The sequence below is a fragment of the Dipodomys merriami genome, unplaced genomic scaffold (genome assembly GCF_024711535.1).
Source record: "Dipodomys merriami isolate MVZ:Mamm:240054 unplaced genomic scaffold, mDipMer1.0.p SCAF_14, whole genome shotgun sequence".
Lineage (NCBI taxonomy): Eukaryota > Metazoa > Chordata > Mammalia > Rodentia > Heteromyidae > Dipodomys > Dipodomys merriami.
The window spans coordinates 3,469,591-3,488,990 of NW_027202715.1; the positions used below are offsets into that span (position 1 = coordinate 3,469,591).

Below are 19,400 nucleotides of genomic sequence, written 5' to 3' on the forward strand. Positions count from 1 at the left end.
TTCTGATTGTGGAGATAATACATACTTATTTTAAAAAAACCCAAACCCTAAAAAGTATGGAAAAGGGTTTAGAGGAAAATAAAAATCTGTTTTCTTCCTGTCTTTTTAAAAAAATATGGATGTTTATTTAGGATTAGGATAGGATGTTTCGTCAATAGTGAACCAAATATTTTACTTAACAGTCGTGATATTGGAGAGATTGCCTTACACCACTTTTGGTGGAAGAAACTGTTATCTAAATAGCGAACAAGTATATTGGGACAGTTGTAGTATATTGGGGAGTGGTGGAGACTGTAGTAAATTGAAAAGTGTAGGCCTCAACTAAAGAAGTGGCTGGGATGGGGCAAGGCTTACATGGTAGAGCATCTGCCTAGCAAGGCCATAGCCCAGATGCTTGCTTTTATCCATTGCCTGGAGCTCTACCACCAGACCTATGCCTTCAACCTAAAATTTCTTGATCTTTTCAGAACAGTCCAAAGGCTGGACTGTATGGCCCAGTGGCCAAACACTTGAGTAGCATGTGCATGGCCTGGTTCAATCTGCTGCACAGCAAAACAAAGAACAGCCCAGACCAAACAAAAACTATTCTTGTTCCAAGTTCTGCTCAGAGGCCAGGAATTTGTAATTTCTGGCCTACATCACTACTTTCCAAGTATGGAAATATTACAAATATTAGTTCCATGATAGGCTAATAAGTGCTAGGAATGAAGAATTCTTGGTCCACTTAATTCGGAAATGGTAAATTAAAATCAAAGAGATTTCTTGGCTGAACGTTATCTTAGAACCTTCAGTAGGCTAATGTATCTTGTAGATTCCTAAGAAGATACAGCCCAGTACCCTAGTTATAGTTTCTTTTCTGTCTCTGTTCTTTTTCTCCATTGTCTCTTTTGTCACTGGAGTAGAAGGGACTTTCCTCTGGTATAGAATAGTCTCAGTACCTGTTCTCCAGTCTCTATCTCTGCCTCTTCTGAGTCCTTGCTTCAGGACTAATCTCTGGTTTATTACCTCCTTTCATTAACCTTATCTATGTGCTTTTTTTTTTTTTTTGTTTTGAAACAAAATATTTAGCATTTCTCATTCAGTACACTAAGGTCAGTTCTGAATGGATCATAAGCCTATATGTAAGAGCTACGACTATACTCTTCTTAGAATAAAACACAGGAGTAAGTTCACGACCTTGGGTAAGACAAAACATTAAATACTACATTAAAGGCATCAATGACAAAATAAAAATTAGATAAATTAAAAACTTTTTTGTTAAGGACAGCACAAAGAAAGTAAAATGACAGCTGATAACCTGAGGAAATATTTATAAAAAGACAACTTGATTAAAATATAGAAGCAGGGCTGGGAAGGTGGCTCAGTGGTAGAGTGCTTGCCTTGCATGCATGAGGCCCTGGGTTTGATTCCTCAACACCACATAAGCAGAAAAAAAAAGCTGGAAGTGGTGCTGTGGCTCAAGTGGTAGAGCACTAGCTTTGAGGGACAGCGCCCAGGCCCAGAGTTCAGGCCCATGACCGGACCCCCCCCCAAAAAAAAAAAAACCAAATATATATATATATATAGAGAGAGAGAGGCAAAAGATCTGAGTAGACATTTTCCCAAATACAAGTGGTCAAAGCTCATAAAAAATGCTCAGCTGTTAGTGGTATTTGAATCAAGGTCACTTCACTAGATTGGCTATAATGAGTAAGACAGTGTTGTTGAAGAGGTGAGGTATAAAATAGTGAAAGAGCTGAGGGACAGCACCCAGGCCCAGAGTTCAGGCCCCACAACCGACAAAAAGAAAAAAAGTGAAGCATCTTTGGAAAACAGCCTGGCCTTCCCTTAAACTAGTAAACGTGTAAAGTATAGTAGCTTTGTGTTGTTATAATGCAATACTTGAAGGAGATCACTTACAAAGAAAATGAGGTTTATTTTTATTTATTTATTTATTTTTGGGTCCGGTCTTGGGGCCTGAACTCTGGGTCTGGGCTCTGTCCCTCAGCTTTTTAGCTCAAGGCTAACACTCTACCACTTGAGCCACAGTGCCACTTCCGGCTTTTTTCTTTTTGCTTATGTGGTGCTGAGGAATCGAACCCAGGGCCTCATGCATACAAGATACAAGGCAAGAGCTCTACCACTGAGCCACCTTCCTAGCCCGAAAATGAGGTTTATTTAGCTTACAATCTTGGGAGTTAAAAGTCTAAGATTGGGTGGCTTCATTGGTTTAGCTTCCAGTGGGGACATCATGGCCAAATAGCATTTCTATACAGAAAGAGAAAGACTTTGATCAAGCTCAGGCTTGAATTCATTCATTCATGCATGCATACATTTATACATTCTATATAGATATAGATGAGACTGGTTCAGAACTTGTTCCTATGTAGTCTAGGCTGGCCTTGAAACTCTTTTTCCCTATTCTCTAATGCTGGGGATTACAGGCATTTGCCTACCACATTTGGTTTCAGACTAGAAAGAGCTTACTCTAGGAGACCAACATTGTCCTCAGAGGTCAGTGTCTCCAATGCTCTAAGGACCTTCCACTAGGTCCTACCTCTTAAAGATTCCATTCCATCAGGAATTGCAGTGAATATATGGCAAGCTACTAGCTTAGCATGTGTGAAACCCTCTGTTCAATTTCCATTAGCCCTCCCTCCCCCACTTCCATGCTATCTCCCATTGCTATGCTGTGCTTCTAAAACATGAAACTTTGGGGGACAAACCACATCCAAACCATCACAGCCATCAATTCAACACCTAAGTATGTAACTACGAGAAATAAAAACATTGTTTTCACATAAACATTTCACTGATGTCCATGTGAGCAGATTCATAGTGACCAAAAAGTGAAAACAATTCAGTTGTCTAACAGCTGGTGAATACATAGACAATGTGGTATAACCATGCGATAGAATATTATTTGGCAACAAAAAGAAATGAATTAGTGGTAGATGCTACAACATGAAAAAAGCAGCATATATTGTGTGATTCCCAAATCAGATATTTAGAACAGGCAACTCTATCTGGACAGAAAGTCGATTAATGATCGCTTAAGGCTGGTTTGGGAAGGAAGCCAAATGAGACATAATGACTGGTAGTAGTTACTGGGTTTCTTTTTGGGGTGAGGAAATATTAAAAAATCAAATATGGCGATTGCATTACTGAATATACTAGAAACCATTAACCTTTCTCTGGCCATTTACATTATTGACTGTTCTTGAAACTCTCTATTCCTTTTGCTTTTAGAACATTCTCCCTTTCCCCTGCTTCTGTCTCAGATACTTCTGCTTCAGAGCTTTTCACCAGCATGTTTTCTAACCAGCTGCTTTCCTGTTAGTATTTCTGGGTTTTGATTTAACTTATTGACCACCTGGTTTTTAATTTTGAATCCATTTCTTCAGTGAAGGTAAATGAACTGAGGAATCACCAATTCACTTGCTTATTAGACATCTCCATCTGAGTCCTGCAGTGCTAATTGCTCCCCTTCCAGATCTTTCTGTTATCTGTTAACCTTCTCCCTTGAGCTGGATAGTCATTCTATAGTAAATTCCATTTTCACCTCCACATGGAAGGTCTGTGTATGATGTGTGCCTGCAGCTCTTATTCTGCCTTTTACCTCCGTCTGTACTGCAAATATTTTAGTTCATCTTTATCTTTCACTATGCATCTAAGCTCCATGAGGTCAGGGACCATGTATATGTTCCTCATCCCTATCTTTACTACCTGGTTAATAGTATGTTACATTATTGTTGGTTGAGTGAGTGAACTCCTACATGAATTTGCCTTCTTATATTTTTCTTCATTCGGTTCCATTCTTGGAGCTGAAATTGTCTATTTGAAATATAAACCTAACGATGTTCTTTGCTTAGACTCAATTTCCCTTTACTTAGCCAGTAATATTTATGCTCCTTTCTTCTCCACCTTCCTAGCTTTTCCACACTTCCTCTCCAACCAATTTCATATGTGGACCTAATGTTCATTAAAGTGACCATGCTGCCACATATCCACCCCACTAGTAGAAAGCCTTTTTTTTTTGTGTGTGGGTTGTGGGGTTTGAACTCAGGGCCTAGGCACTTTCCCTGAGCTCTTTAGCTCAAGGCAAGTGCTCTACCACTTTGAGCCCAAGCTCCACTTCCAGTTTTTGAGAGGTTAATTTGAGATAAGAGTCCCTGGAGGACTTTTATCTGCCCAGGCTGGCAGATCCTCAGATCTCAGCCTCCTGAGTAGCCACTGGTGTCCAGTGAAAGCCTTCTTTATACTTTTATCCTGCTATTTCTGGAGATTCCCCATTCAGACTTCCTGGTTTCTTTATCTCTACTTCACTGATAAAGAGCTTATACTTGACTCTCACTCTGTGGGAGTATCCATTATAATTACTCGTTTAAGCATTTGTCTTGTCTGTGTAGGACAAGGTCATTCCCACTTCCACTTCCTTTTCCCTGGCAATGATGTACACAATGCCTACCCTACAGAAAGTACTAAGTGTTGAGTCAACGAATGACTGAGTTGAAAATCAGAGTGTGTTAGAGAGCCCTGGTTTTTTGATGTATGCCTGGCCTTTTAAACACCTGACTGCCTGGCTAGCTGTCAGTGACACACAAAGATATCAGAGAAGGGGTTGCAAATATCCCATGGACAGGAAAACATGCTGATGATAAGTCACATCAATTATTATTATCCTAAATGACCTTGGCTGGCACAGGACAAGCTGCATATCTGAATGGCTGTTCAGATAATGGATTGGTCTGCCTAACATTTATATCATAAGACCCTGATTTGAGCCAAAGTAACTAGCCCATGGGAGCACATTCTCCTGTCTCGTAACAACCAATTGGTCATAGCTAATTTGTTACCTAGATTGTGGTACTGAGGGAGCTTATATTTTCATCTAAATCTCTCATCTAAATACAAGTGGAACCTTCCTGTCTCTTTTTTTTTTTTTTTTTTTTTTTGAGTCCGGGTCATGCCCGGCCTAGGCTGGCCTTAAACTCTTGGTCCCCCTACCTCAGCTTCCTGAGGTGCTAGCATTATAGGCATGCTCTCTCCCCCCTCTCCCCAAACCTCCCTCCCCCTCTCCAGTTGTAGGGCTTGAACTCAGCCTCTTCATGCTCATCTAGTGCTCTACCACTTTGACCCACAGTGCTACCTCTGTGTTTGTTTGCTTTTTGTCAGTTGTGGGGTCTGAACTCTGGGCCTGGGCGCTGTCCCTCAGCTATTCAGCTCAATGCCTAGCACTCTACCACTTGAGCCATAACACCACTTCTGGCTTTTTCTGCTTATGTGGTGCTGAGGAATCAAACCCAGGGCCTCAGGTATGCAAAGCAAACGCTGTACCACTGAGACACCTTCCCAGCCCTACCTCTGGTTTTTGAGTGGTTAATTGGAGATAAGAGTCTTCCAGGACCTTTTCTGCTCGGGCTGGCATCGAACCAGGATCCTCAAATCTCAGCCTCCTGAGTAGCTAGGATTACAGGTGTGAACCACTGGTGCTGTGCAAATTATATCACAACTCTCTGCTGTGTTTTTTTTGTCTCACTATTTTTTTTTAATATTTAGTCTAGCTAAAAAGAGATATCTACATTAACTAACTTTTTTTTTTTTGTCGGTGTGGGGCTTGAACTCTGGGCTTCGGCGCTGTCCCTCAGCTCTTCAGCTCAAGGCTAGTACTCTACCACTTGAGCCACAGTGCCACTTCCAACTTTTTCTGCTTATATGGTGCTGAGGAATTGAACCAAGGGCCTCATGCATGTAAGGCAAGCACTCTACCAGTGAGCCACTTTCCCGGCTCTACATTAACATACTTTTAAAGGGAATCAACATAATTTTGAACTAGGTAGTTATTTCTCTTAACAAAATCTACATTTTAAATCAAGCTGAGTGGCTTTTGATGAGAGGAGTAATAATAACAGCAGAAGACAAAAGTCCTCCTACTGTAGCATTTTGAACTAAAGTCGCATTTTGAACAAAAGATATTGAAATTAACTACTGAACAAAGTAAGAGCTCTTCAAAAGAAACAGGGCTTCCTGCCAAGTTTCCTGAAAATGCCTCCCAGACATTTTTCTAACTCACTGCTATTCTTTATCTGTATGAGGGAGTTATTGCTTATCTCATTCTCCCCCACCACCTACTACTGGCCACGTGGTTGGCACAAAGTACCTATGATGATAGTGAAGGAAGGTTGACCTCAAAGCTAAAGTCCATTTTCTGAAGAAGAAAATAAAAGAGAAATTTTAGCAATGAATAGAAATAACAAATCTGCCAGGCACTGGCAGCTTACACCTGTAATCCTAACTACTCAAGAGGCTAGATCTGAGGATTGTGGTTCATAACCAGCCCAGGCAGGAAAATTCTGTGAGACTCTTTATCTCCAACTAACCACCAGAAAATTGGAACTGGTGCAATGGCTCAAAGTGGTAGTGCACTAGCCTTGAGCTGAAGAGCTCAGGCAAAGAGCTCAGGCCCAGCGTTCAAGCCCCACAACCGACAAAACAAAACAAAACACCCCCCCCCAAAAAAAAAACACATCTGAATTTCCTCTCATCAATGAAACTAATTTGGAAGCAATAACATATTTATTATGCCATTTTTCATGTTTAAAAATACTTTTAATCGCATCAGTTTTACATTTTGACTTTCTCTCTCTCTCTCTCTCTCTCTCTCTCTATATATATATATATAAAATATGCCTTGATCATATTCCCCCCCCCCCCCCCCATCACAGTTCTTTTTCCCTTCTAAAGTTAGATTTCCCTTAAAGAGATTTTTTTTTTCTCCCTATGCTGGAATCAAGCCCAGGGCCTCACTCATGCCTAGGTAAGAATTCTATCTCCAACTTGAGTTATTTTTTTTAAATTTAATTTATTGTAAAGATGCTGTACAGAGGGGTTACAGTTACATGAATGAGGTAATGAATACATTTCTATTTTGCAAGGCAAGTACTCTACCACTGAGCCACCTTCTCAGACCCTTGAGTCATTTTTAAGAAAGTGCCTTGGACTTCTTGCTCAGACCTTTGACTGTGAATTCTTTTTTTTTTGGTCGGTTGTGGGGCTTGAACTCTGGGCCTGGACACTGTCTCTCAGCTCTTCAGCCCAAGGCGAGCTTTCTACCAGTTGAGCTACAGTGCCACTTCCAGTTTTCCAGTGGTTTATTGGAGATAGGAGTCTCATGGTCTTTCCTGCCCAGCCTGGCTTTGAACCTCAATCCTCAGATCTCAGCTTCCTGAGTAGCTAGGATTACAGACGTGAGCCACTGGTACCTGGCTTGTGAATTCTTTTTTAAAAAATATTTATTTATTTTTAAAGTCACAAACACCCTTTCACAATGATAGTCATCATTATCTTAATTAAATTCTTTATTTTTTTAAGTTTTTAATTTTCACAGTACTGAGATTTGAACTCAGGGTCTCATGCTTGCTAGGCTGGTTGCTCTACCACTCTTGAGCCATGCCTCCAGCCCTATTTTTTGCTGCTTATTTGGAGATGAAGTCTAGTGAGTATTTTCTGCCCTGGATTGCCTTGAATGGTGATTCTCTAAATTTCAGCCTCGTGAGTAGCTAGGATTATAGCTGTCTAGCTCTACTAGGCACTCTGCTATTTGAGTCATGCTTCTAGCCCCTTTTTATGTTGGTTATTTTTGAGGTAAGATCTCACTTTTGCATGGGATGACTTGAGTTAATATCCTCCTATTTGTGTGTCCCCTTTCATTGGAGATGACAGGTGTATACCATCATGTTCAGTCACTGTTTGAGATGAAGGCTCTAGAACTTTTTTCTTTTTTTTCCCTGGGCTGGCCTCAAATCATGACCCCCAGACCTCTGCTTCCCAAGTAGCTTGGATTATAGGCTTAAGCTACCACCTCAGGATTGGATTTTCTACATTTTTTTTTTTTTTTTTTGGGTCCGGTCGTGGGGCCTGAACTCTGGGCCTGGGAGCTGTCCCTCAGCTCTTCAGCTCAAGGCTAGCGCTCTACCACTGAGCCACAGTGCCACTTCCGGCTTTTTTCTTTTTGCTTATGTGGTGCTGAGGAATCGAACCCAGGGCCTTATGCATGCAAGGCAAGCACTCTACCACTGAGCCACCTTCCCAGCCCCAATCTCTACATTTTTTAGCCCTTTAATTTCAGAGCCTCTTTTTTTTCTTTAAGCAGCGGGAATAAGACTTATTTTAAAAAACTGAGGCATTGACTTCAGTTGAATCACATAATCATGAAATGCACATATAAAATATCTGGAAATTTAATTTTTTAAAAATTTATTACTTAAATTGATTTATTCCTCATGTTATCTGTTTTATTTTGGGGTGCTGGCAATTGAACCTAGGGCTTGTGCTGAGAATAGAACCTAGTGTTAGGAAAGCATTTTACCATTGAGCTGTATTGCCATGTATATTAATTTATACTTTTTTTTTTTTTGCTAGTCCTGGGGTCTGAACACATGGCTTGGGCATTGTGTCTGAGCTTCTTCTGCTCAAGGCTAGCCCTCTACCACTGGAGACACAACGCTACTTCCATCTTTTTCTGTGTATGTGCTACTGAGGAATTGAACTCAGGGCTTCATGCATGCTAGGCAAGCACTTTACCACTAAGTCACATTCCCAGCCACCATTGCTTTGTTTTTTAGAAGATTTGAGCGAGGCATAGTGGCTCAAGCCTATAATCCTAGATGTTTGAGAGGTGGAGACTAGGGGGTTGTGGTTAAAAGCCAGGCCAGGCAAAAAGGTTATGAGATTCTGTCTCTGCTAATAGCTGGATGTGGTGGTATGTGCCTGTTACAGTTGTATTATGGGGAAGCACAGATGGAGGATTTCATTTCAGGCTCGATTAGGGATAAAGTGAGACCCTAACTAGAAAATAACCAACTTCAAAAGGGATTGGAAGTAACCAATGGGATTTGAGATGGATAAATTAAAAGGTATATTTATTATTGTCTAAAAGGGAGTTTGGCTAACCCATAATAAGTAAAGATAGGCTGCACAGTGGTAGAGAGATGAAATACCTGAATAAGTAAATGACTTATTTGAGGTCACATAGGCATTTATTAGCTCCTGGACAAGACAGCAAGATGCCTAGTCCTAAAATGTATAAACATTTGGCTTAACAGACCAAGTGTTTTTGATTACCATGTGCTGCACAGGTTTGAGGGATTAATGAAGATTATTACTGACCTGGCTAGGTACAGGTGGTTCACACTACTCAGGAGACAAATCCAGGGGATCAAAGTTAGCCTGCGCAGAAAAGTCTGTGAGACTCCTGTAAAATAACTAGCAAAAAGTTGGGTTGGAGGCATGGAGCAAGAGTGTCAGCCAAAAAGGCAAGCCCAGGTAGCATGAGGCCCTGAGTTCAAATTCCAGTTCCACTCCCCCCATGAAAAAAAAACTATTAGTTGACCTGTTTGTTGTAACCTGTGTTGGAAATCATACATGTAATCATAGTAAGATAACTTTTAGGTCTAATATCTTCCCACATACCATGCAGATTAACTGCTAGTTAACACTGGGTATTTTGTGATTCATCCCACTTGTAATTGGTCTTGCTGTAGAAACTGTTTCTGTTTTAATGGCAGAGGGAGAGAAAGGAGGAAATAGAGTTCCTGTCATGCAGATGGGACTTCACAACTCTGAAGCTTTGTCTTTGATTTTCCTTGACAGGCTTTACCAGTTGTTGGCAAATCTGATGTCTTTCTAGGCCTGTGTATCTTTAGAAACTGGCTCCTGGAAGTTCTGGATGTGCTAATGCAGTGATATAACACTGGATTTGCAAGATCTAGAGCAGAGAATGACTACCCTTCAGTAAATGGGCAGATCAAGGTAACATAATTGCCTCTGTGTCCACAGAGTATGCAAAGCCCTTTCTAGGCCAGTGAACTTTTCTTTTCTAGCTCATTTCTTTGCTGAAGTCATTCCAGCCTATCTATCTTGTCTAGTAAACTATGTACTCAAACACATCTTACTGAGTCCCTCTCTACTCTTCTTTCTCGTTGCATGGTTTGGACCTTTTTCTTCTCCATCTATTGATACAATCTATTTATTGTTCTAGGACTAGTTTCTTTCTTTTCTGAAGAGACCATATATTGCTTTTGTGCAAAGGCATTAAAGAAAGGTTGATTGACAAATGAAAAGAATGATTTAGAAGAAGGTAGAGTCTGGAAACAAGACAGTAGAGATCCAATATCAATTAAAATTAAGTAAAAATTAAACTTCAATTCTCATTTGTACCAGCCCCAATTTCCAGTGCTTAGTAGTCACCTTTGGCTAATGGCCACTGTATTAGGCAGTTCAAGTGAAAACATTTCCATCCTAACAGAAAATTCTGTTGGACAGCACTGCCAGAACACAATTTTCAAGTAAAAATGGTATTCATTCTACACAGTTATGTCTTATTTGTTGAACTTTCAAAACTAGGCTGCTCAGTGTACCTCCCCTCTCTATTTCTAGGCTGTGTATTGAGAACCAGAGTGATTGTGGGTACAATCATTGTGAGTATGAATACAGCTTAGAATAACAATCAAATTTAGTGTCTCAGTTATACTTTATCTATTTCTCTTTACCCATCCACTCCTACTCTGTGAAAGGGGCACAGAATAATCAAAGACAATTCTTTTTTCTTCAGGAATGCCATTTTTTTTAAAATAAGTTTTTTTATTGTGAAAATACTGTACAGAGGGGTTACAGTTACATGAGCAATGTAATGAGTACATTTCTTATTCAGCATTGTTGCCTCCTCCTTTGTTTTTCCCCTACCATCCCCTCCCTCTCACCTCCTCAACTATACCCCACCCCCCCTACAATTCTTTTTTAAGAAAACCTCTCCTCTGGATACTATACTTGCTAGTTACAAAACTGTCTTAATGGTTTTGCCTAGTGTAGTCATGAGTGTTTTCTTAATTTTTGCTCATGGCTGGCAGTCTACCACTTGAGCTCCACCTCCACTTTGGCTTTCTGCTGGTTAATTGGAGAGTCTCCTAGATTTGTCTGCTGGTGCTGGTTTTGAACTGAGATCCTCAGATTTCAGCCTCCTGAGTAGCTAGGGTTATAGTTGTGAGCCACCTTTTAATGATAACTCTGCCATTAAGACTACCGTTGAAGTTCTTTGACCAAATATATCATAATTCCTTCTTTCCTCCATTTTGGGGTGTGTGTGTAGGTACTGGGGTTTAAACTCAGGGCTTCTCTCTCATTTGGCTCTTTTGCTTACTGTTGTTGCTCTACCACTGAGCTGTATCTCCACTCTGGCTTTTTGTCGGTTAATTGGAGATGAGTCTCTTGGATTTATCTGCCTGTGCTGGCTTCAAATGGTGATCTTCAAATCTCAGCCTTCTCAGTAGATAGGATTTTTACAGGCATGGGCCACCAGTGCCTGGCTTCCATTTCCATTTTCACATCTTTCCATGATTGCAGATGGCACTTCACTAGTTTTCCTCTAAGTTTTGCACTTAATAGGCAAAAGGATCTGTCAAAAAGAAAAATCATATCATATCAATCTTTTGTTTAGGACTCTTGCTTCCTATTGTATTTATAAAGGATTCTTCAAACACCTTCAACCTGACTTGAAAGGGTATCTTGTCTTCTTGCCTGACTTCACATAGCCACACTAGGGTAGGCTTCCTGCTCTCCCTAAGCTTTTAGCCTCTCTGATCATGTTCCTTTAAGCACACCTTCTCTCTCTTGCAGTGGGCTTTTTTTCTGGCTACTTTCTCTGCATTGCTCTTTCTTAGCCCTTTCTTAGCTTCACAGTCAACTCTGATACCCTTTCTTTAGGAAGGACTGTCTGTCTACTCTTTTTTTTTTTTTTTTTTTTGGGTCCAGTTGTGGGGCCTGAACTCTGGGCCTGGTCGCTGTCCCTCAGCTCTTCAGCTCAAGGCTAGCGCTCTACCACTTGAGCCACAGCACCACTTCCGGCTTTTTTCTTTTTTGCTTATGTGGTGCTGAGGAATCGAACCCAGCCTCAGGCATGCAAGGCAAGCGCTCTACCACTGAGCCACCTTCCCAGCTCTACTTTTTCTAAAGTAGGCAACCACTACTTCCACCTATACTTTTCTTTTTTTTTTCTTTCAATTTTTTATTGTGATTAAGTGGTTACATAATTTCCCAAATTTCACAGTATTGTGGGATAGTGATGCTTAGTTAAAGTCACAAACACATTCTAACTTTCATGGAGCAAATAGTCTATCATGGTTTATAACATTTATGAATTCTATGAGCTTTGCAATACAGTTATTTCTTCCACATTGGGTGATATGTACATTTCTTTTGTTTTGCATAGCGTCAGCTGTTCCCTCTTTCCCACTTGTTTCCTCCCTCCCATCGCAGCCATTGAGTTGCTTAGTTCGTTTTGGTCAGTGTCCGGTGCAGCTGATGGGTCCTGCTGTTGTATGTTTTCCCCTGATTCCCTCTGGTTCTGTGTTGTCCTCCTGGTTTCCCTCTGGTGTCCATATATATACCATATATGTGATCAGCAGCATGGGGTTATTAGTAGTGATTCGACCACATGAGTGGAAGTCCTTTGTTTCTTAAATCTTATTAATTTTGCCGTAACACCTTTATTTTGGATTTAATATCCACTTATCAGGGAGACCATGTGCCCTTTGTCTCTTTGTTCTTGGCTTACCTTGCTCAACATGATTTCTTCTAGCTCCATCCATTTCCCTGCAAATGCCATTATTTTGTCCTTTCTAATGGCTGCGTAACATTCATTGTGTATAAATACCACAATTTTTGGATCCATTTATCTGTGGTGGGACATCTGGGTTGTTTCCATATCCTGGCTATTGTGAACAGTGCTGCAATAAATATGGAGGGACATGTGTCCTTGTATACTGGTTCCTGTTGTTCAGGATAGATGCCTAGAAGTGGTATGACTGGGTCATAAGGGAGGTCAATATGTAGCTTTCTGAGGACCCTCCAGACTGCTTCCCAAAGTGGTTGTTTAAGTGTACATTCCCACCAGCAGTGTAACAGGGTTCCTCTTTCTCTGCATTCCCCCACCTATACTTTTCATAGCATCACCCACTGATGTGGAATTATACTGTTAATTTGCATACTGTCTACTCCTACTAAAATAAAAACTTGTTTTTATGTTCTGCTTCTAGCCTCAGTACCGAGAACAGTGCCTGTTACATGTAGTTGTGCTCAGTACATGTTTAATAATACTGAACAACCAACTACTCTGTAAAGAGGCTTAGGAGGATCCCTCTCCTCAAGTTCTCAGTGTCCTCACACAGGCAAGGAATCCATGTTTCTTAAATGTGGCTGTTCTTCTTGTTCCAGTACTTACTATGAACCACTGACTTGGAGGCTGAACTTCATCTTTTCCTTCATGAAATCATGGCTTGCAGCCTTTTGAATGGAAAGGCTTTTAGCTGGAAAATACAGTGAACAATCCATCTGGAAATATTCTGTCATGTTTTATCTGAGAAACTCTAGAGAACCAGCTGCTGATATGAAATGCTTTTATTATGATACAGACCATCTATTGTCTACCAAAGTGCTGGCTTTACACAGTAGTATGTGTGTTGCCTTTTTTGAGCTATTAACTTGAGAAAAAAATTTGTATCCACTAATTTATGCATGACTTACATTTCCTGAATGGTTTATTGTGTCATTTTCTTTAGCTTATTTATTGTGCATTTTAGGTTTTTTTTTCCTTTTTTTCTTCTTCTTTAAGCAGAAATCAAAAGTTAAATGGCAAAATAAGATGGAGAGGCTTTCCAATCTGAGTTTTAAAATTTTCTCAGGCTTTTTTAATAATAGGTGGTTTAACTTATGATTCAGCACTTCTTTGTAGCTTTATGTATATGATTCATTGGATTAAAGTTTACTTCTTGGGCAGTACTTTTATAATCACAATATCACAGAAGAAAATAAACATCCAACTCTTGCATAGGAGTAATTTTTATGAAAGTGAAGATACATTACCATTTCTGGGTGTAATATGCCCACATAATCTTTTTTTTTTTTTTTCTTTTTGCTTATGTGGTGCTGAGGAATCAAACCCAGGGCCTCAGGCATGCAAGGCAAGCGCTCTACCACTGAGCTACCTCCCCGATGCCCACATAATCTTATCTCTAATAAACTACTTAAAAAAAAATCTGGGCCGGGCGCTGGTGGCTCACGCCTGTAATCCTAGCTACTCAGGAGGCTGAGATCTGAGGATCGCGGTTCAAAGCCAGCCCGGGCAGGAGAGACCGTGAGACTCCTATCTCCAATAAACCACCAGAAAACCGGAAGTGGCGCTGTAGCTCAAGTGGTAGAGCGCTCGCCTTGAGCTGAAGAGCTGAGGGACAGCGCCCAGGCCCAGAGTTCAAGCCCCACGGCCGACAAAAAAAAAAAAAAAAAAAATCTGGAAGTGGTGCTGTGCCTCAAGTGGTAGAGTAAAAGAAGCTCTAGGATGGTGCCCAAACTCGGCTTCAAGCCCCTGGACCAACCAAAAAAAAAAAAGTTGACTATTATTATTTTGAAAGTAGAAAATGACAGGTAATTATTCCCCCTCTAATCCCCTGGTCCTGGGCCATGAACTCAGAGCCTGGGCACTGTCCCTGGCCTTTATTTGCTCAAGGTTAGTACTCATCACTTGAGCCACAGTGCCACTTCCGGCTTTTTCTGTTTATGTGATACTGAGGAATTGAACCCTGGGCTTCATGCATGCTAGACAAGCAATCTACCACTAAGCCACATTCAGCCCTAATTTCTTAGATTTTAAGTAGGAAATAATTGTACCTATGTAATTTTGAATAACATTTTAAGATTTTTTTTAAATTATAAGAATTAGATGTTAATATCTATGTTTTAATTGGTGTCTAGGAATTATACCCAGGACCTTGTGTTTGCTAGACAAGTATTCTACCATTAAGCTACATCTCCAGCCCTAAATTACAAATATAATATTAGCATTTCAAAAACATTTTCACCACTGTGACTAATACTTTAGTGAGTACTTTTGTGAATATTGTTATTCACATTTGGCATTATTACTTATAGAATGTATTCTCAAAAGTGGATTTTAAAAATTATGACATTTTTGGGGCTGGGAAGGTGGCTCAGTGGTAGAGCGCTTGCCTTGCATGCATGAGGCCCTGGGTTTGATTCCTCAGTACCACATATGCAAAAAGAAAAAAGCCAGAAGTGGTGCTGTGGCTCAAGTGGTAGAGCGCTAGCCTTGAGCTGAAGAGCTGAGGGACAGCACCCAGGCCCAGAGCTCAGGCCCCATGACTGGACCCCTCCCCCCCCCCAAAAAAAAAAAAAGAAAAAGAAAAAAAGAAAATGTCATTTTTTTTTTTTTTTTGGGTCCTGAACTCTGGGCCTAAGTGCTGTCCCTCAGCTCTTCAGCTCAAGGCTAGTGCTCTACCACTTGAGCCACAGCACCACTTCCGGCTTTTTTCTTTTTGCTTATGTGGTGCTGAGGAATCGAACCCAGGGCTGCAGGCATGCAAGGCAAGCGCTCTATCAGAGCCACCTTCCCAGCCCCAATTATGACATTTTCTATTTCCTCATAAATACTGCAGATGGGGCTGGGAAGGTGGCTCAATGGTAGAGCGCTTGCCTTGCATGCCTGAGGCCCTGGGTTCGATTCCTCAGTACCACATAAGCAAAAAGAAAAAAGCTGGAAGTGGCGCTGTGGCTCAAGTGGTAGAGTGCTAGCCTTGAGCTGAAGAGCTGAGGGACAGCGCCCAGGCCCAGAGTTCAGACCCCATGACCGGACCCCCCCCAAAAAAAAAAACAAAAAAACTACAGATGATTTTCCAAAGAACATGTATCCATTTACGTTGCCACCTGCAGGCTATAAAGCTATTTCATTGTTGTATTCTGCATTATATATTATTTCTTTTTAAATTGCTCAGTAACATAGGACGACATTCTAATTTCAATTTCCTGGGTTACTAGTGAAGTTGCAGATTTTCATATTTCATTTCTAGGGTCAGTCATAATTAATTTGAATGTTTTTCTCAGGCCCAGTAACTTTTTCTTTTTCTTTTTTCAGTCTACCCAACTCGATTCCTGTGCTTCATGTAGCATTTTAGAGATATAGTAGGTTTTTTGTTGGTTTTTTTTTTTTTTTTTGGTTGTGGGGCTTGAACTCTGGGCCTGGGCGCTGTCCCTCAGCTCTTCAGCTCAAGGCTAGCACTCTACCACTGAGCCACAATGCCTCTTCTGGTGGTTTATTGGAGATCAGAGTCTCACAGACTTTCCTTCCCAGGCTGGCTTTGAACCAGGATTCTCAGATCTCAGCCTCCTGAGTGGCTAGGATTATAGGTGTGAGCCACCAGCAACTGGCAGCAGTTTTTAATTGCAAAAATTATACACATAGGGCTGGGAAGGTGGCTCAGTGGTAGAGCGCTTGCCTTGCATGCCTGAGGCCCTGGGTTCGATTCCTCAGCACCACATAAGCAAAAAGAAAAAAAGCCGGAAGTGGCGCTGTGGCTGAAGTGGTAGAGCGCTAGCCTTCAGCTGAAGAGCTGAGGGACAGCGCCCAGGCCCAGAGTTCAGACCCCACGACCAGACCCCCCAAAAAAAAAAAATTATACATATATTTTTATAGACAATTTGCCCCATGAAGTTTAGAATGTGTCTGTGACTTTAAGCATCACTATCCCACAATACTGTGAAATTTGTGAAATTATGTAATTACAATAAAAATTTGCAAAAAAATTATACATATATAGTCTCTATTACTTCCTCTTTTCTCCCCTTCTTCTCCTTTCTCCTTGCCCCCGCCCCACGCCATTTTCTTTCTTTTTTTTAATTTAAGACAGAGTCTCTCAGTGAAGTCCAAGTTGACATTGAATTTTTTTTGGGGGGGTGGTTGTTCATGAGTCTTGAACTCTGTGCCTGGGTGCTGTCCCCAAGCTTTTCAGCTCAAGGCTAGTGTTCTACCACTTGAGCCACAGCTCCACTTGTGATTTTCTGGTGGTTAATTGGAGATAAGAGTCTCGCTGGCTTTGACCCACAATCCTCAGATCTTAACCTCCTGAGTAGCTAGGATTATGGGTGGGAGCCACTGGTGCCCAGCTGGCCTTGAAGTTTTGATCCCCCTGTCTCAGCCTTCTGAGTGAGTGCTGGGATTATAGGCATGCACCACTATATCTTGCTATCTCTCACTGTTCTTAGTGATGCCTTCAAATTACTCTAAAAAAGTGTAACATAGCATTGTATTTGTAGTCTATATTGTTATACAAGTGTATTGTAGGGGCATGTTATGGAAGCAGTCTTAAGAATTTAAAAAAAAATCCAAAAATTTCCTTTGAATCTAGAACTTCAATGATAGATTTTTTTTAAAGGTATGTTTCAAATATGCTTAATTAGTAGTTTATGTAAGTCTGAGAATTTACATATGGATTTTGAATATCCTCTTACAGGTTGGAAAAGAGACTGTTCAGACCACCGAGGATCAGATTTTGAAGAGAGATATGCCACCGGCATTTATTAAGTGAGTAATTTAAATAGTCTATTGTTAAACAGAATAATCCTAGTGGTAGAAAGAAAAAAATAGCTGATTCCATGACAGCTTCTGTTTTTTTTTTCTTTAATATAAAACTTAAGTTTACAGTTGAAATGGTCAACTTTCTTTCAGTACATATTTTTCTTACTATGTTGATTTTATTTTTTTGGTATTGGACATATTAAGCAAGTCCTAAGGAAACGTAAAGGGTAATACAAGAGACCCTCTCCCACACACCCCCCCCCCAAAAAAAATAAAAGAAGTAGAAGTAGAACTTATAGAAGCCAGTAAAGATGAGGTAAGACTATTAAAAATAAATAAACAAGGATACTATTAAAAACAAATGAAAACAAGGATTTGAATAGATACTTCAAAAGACAGGAAATCCAGTGTCCAATAAACACAAAAAAGTACACTTCTCATTAGTTATCAGGGAACTGCAAGTTATTATTGTGATGCAATCGGCAATTTGTAAGGATGTGAAATAAGCAAGTGGAACTACAATTGCTGGGAATGCAAATTGGTAAAACCACTTTGGAAAATAGCTTTGTATTGGTAAAGAAGACAGTTTTTTTTTTTTTTTTGGTTGGTTGTGGGGTTTGAACTCTGGGCCTGGGCGCTATCCCTCAGCTGCTTGAGCTACAGCGCCACTTCCGGTTTTCTAGTGGTTTCTTGGAGATAAGAGTCTCATGGACTTTCCTGCCTGGGCTGGCTTCAAATTGTGATCCTCAGATCTCAGCCTCCTGAGTAGCTAGGATTACAGGTGTGAGCCACCAGCACCTGGCTAGAAGATAGTTTTATTCCTAAGAATATTATTTAGAGATGCTCGCTCTTCACACATGCATACTAAAATATTTGTATCAACTTTGCTCATGATGGACACCTCTGATCTATGTAAAATGGAGGAAAATAATCATTGTATACACATAAATTGTTGACTATAAATCATAAAAAGGAACAATAATTTTTCACTTTGAATGTCTAAGTCTTATGAATTTCACCTTAATTTTTATTTTATTTTAATTAATTTTTTGGCAGTACTGGAGTTTGGCCTTGTGTCTGCTAGGCAAACAACTTGAACCACAGCCTCAAACCTTTTGCTTTTGTTCTTTTGGACTTTATACTGATATCCTCTGATCTCAGCCTCTTGAGTAGGATTACAGGTGTTCATATATTTTTATCCTCCTTGTTTTCTTATTTTTATTGCACAGATGCAGATATAAACATTTATTTCTAAAATACTTGTATGAGTACTTCTACTGAACTAGGTGTGCTTTTTGTATATGGGAATAAGGTAATGGAAGCACTTTTTTTTTTTTTTTTTTTGGGCTGGTCATGGGGCTTGAACTCAGGGCATGGGTGCTGTCCCTGAGCTTTTTTTTTTTTTTTTTTTTTTTTTTTGGCGTCTGGTTGTGGGGCCTGAACTCTGGGCCTGGGCGCTGTCCCTCAGCTCTTCAGCTCAAGGCTATGAGCCACAGCGCCACTTAGGGCTTTTTTCCTTTTGCTTATGTGGTACTGAGGAATCGAACCCAGGGCCTCTGGCATGCAAGGCAAGCGCTCTACCACTGAGCCACCTTCCCAGCCCGTCCCTGAGCTTTTTTGATCAAAGCTAGCTCTGTACTACTTAGAGCCACAGCACCATTTCTGGTTTTTTGGCAGTTAATTTGGAGATAAGAATCTCATGGAAAAAAAAAAAAAAAGAATCTCACGGACTTTCCTGCTTATCCGGCTTTGAACGGCGATCTTTAGATCTCAGCCTCCTGAGTAGTTAGGATTACAGGTATGAGCCTGGCTAAAAGCATGTTTTGTTGTTGGTTTTTTTTGCTTTTGTTTTTGTTTTTGTGAAGCCTATTATGTATCTTCTTTTGCCTTACCTTCATTATACTGATGACCTCCAAGGTTTCTTCCAGCTTTAAACAGTACAAATCTACTTAGTTTATGTATCTGTCAGTTAAGTGTTATTAAACTTGCATTTATCTTAAAT

General features: G+C 40.4%; 1 protein-coding gene across 2 annotated transcripts in view; it reads left to right on the top strand.

The window, feature by feature from the left end:
* Positions 1 to 19,400, top strand: part of Vcl (vinculin) — a 103,230-nt gene that overhangs the window by 20,677 nt on the left and 63,153 nt on the right. For both annotated transcript variants that reach the window (XM_070020628.1, XM_070020627.1), the window contains exon 2: positions 17,334 to 17,404. In XM_070020628.1, coding sequence (XP_069876729.1) covers positions 17,334 to 17,404 — 71 coding nt within the window. The remainder of the gene's footprint in view (positions 1 to 17,333; positions 17,405 to 19,400) is intronic.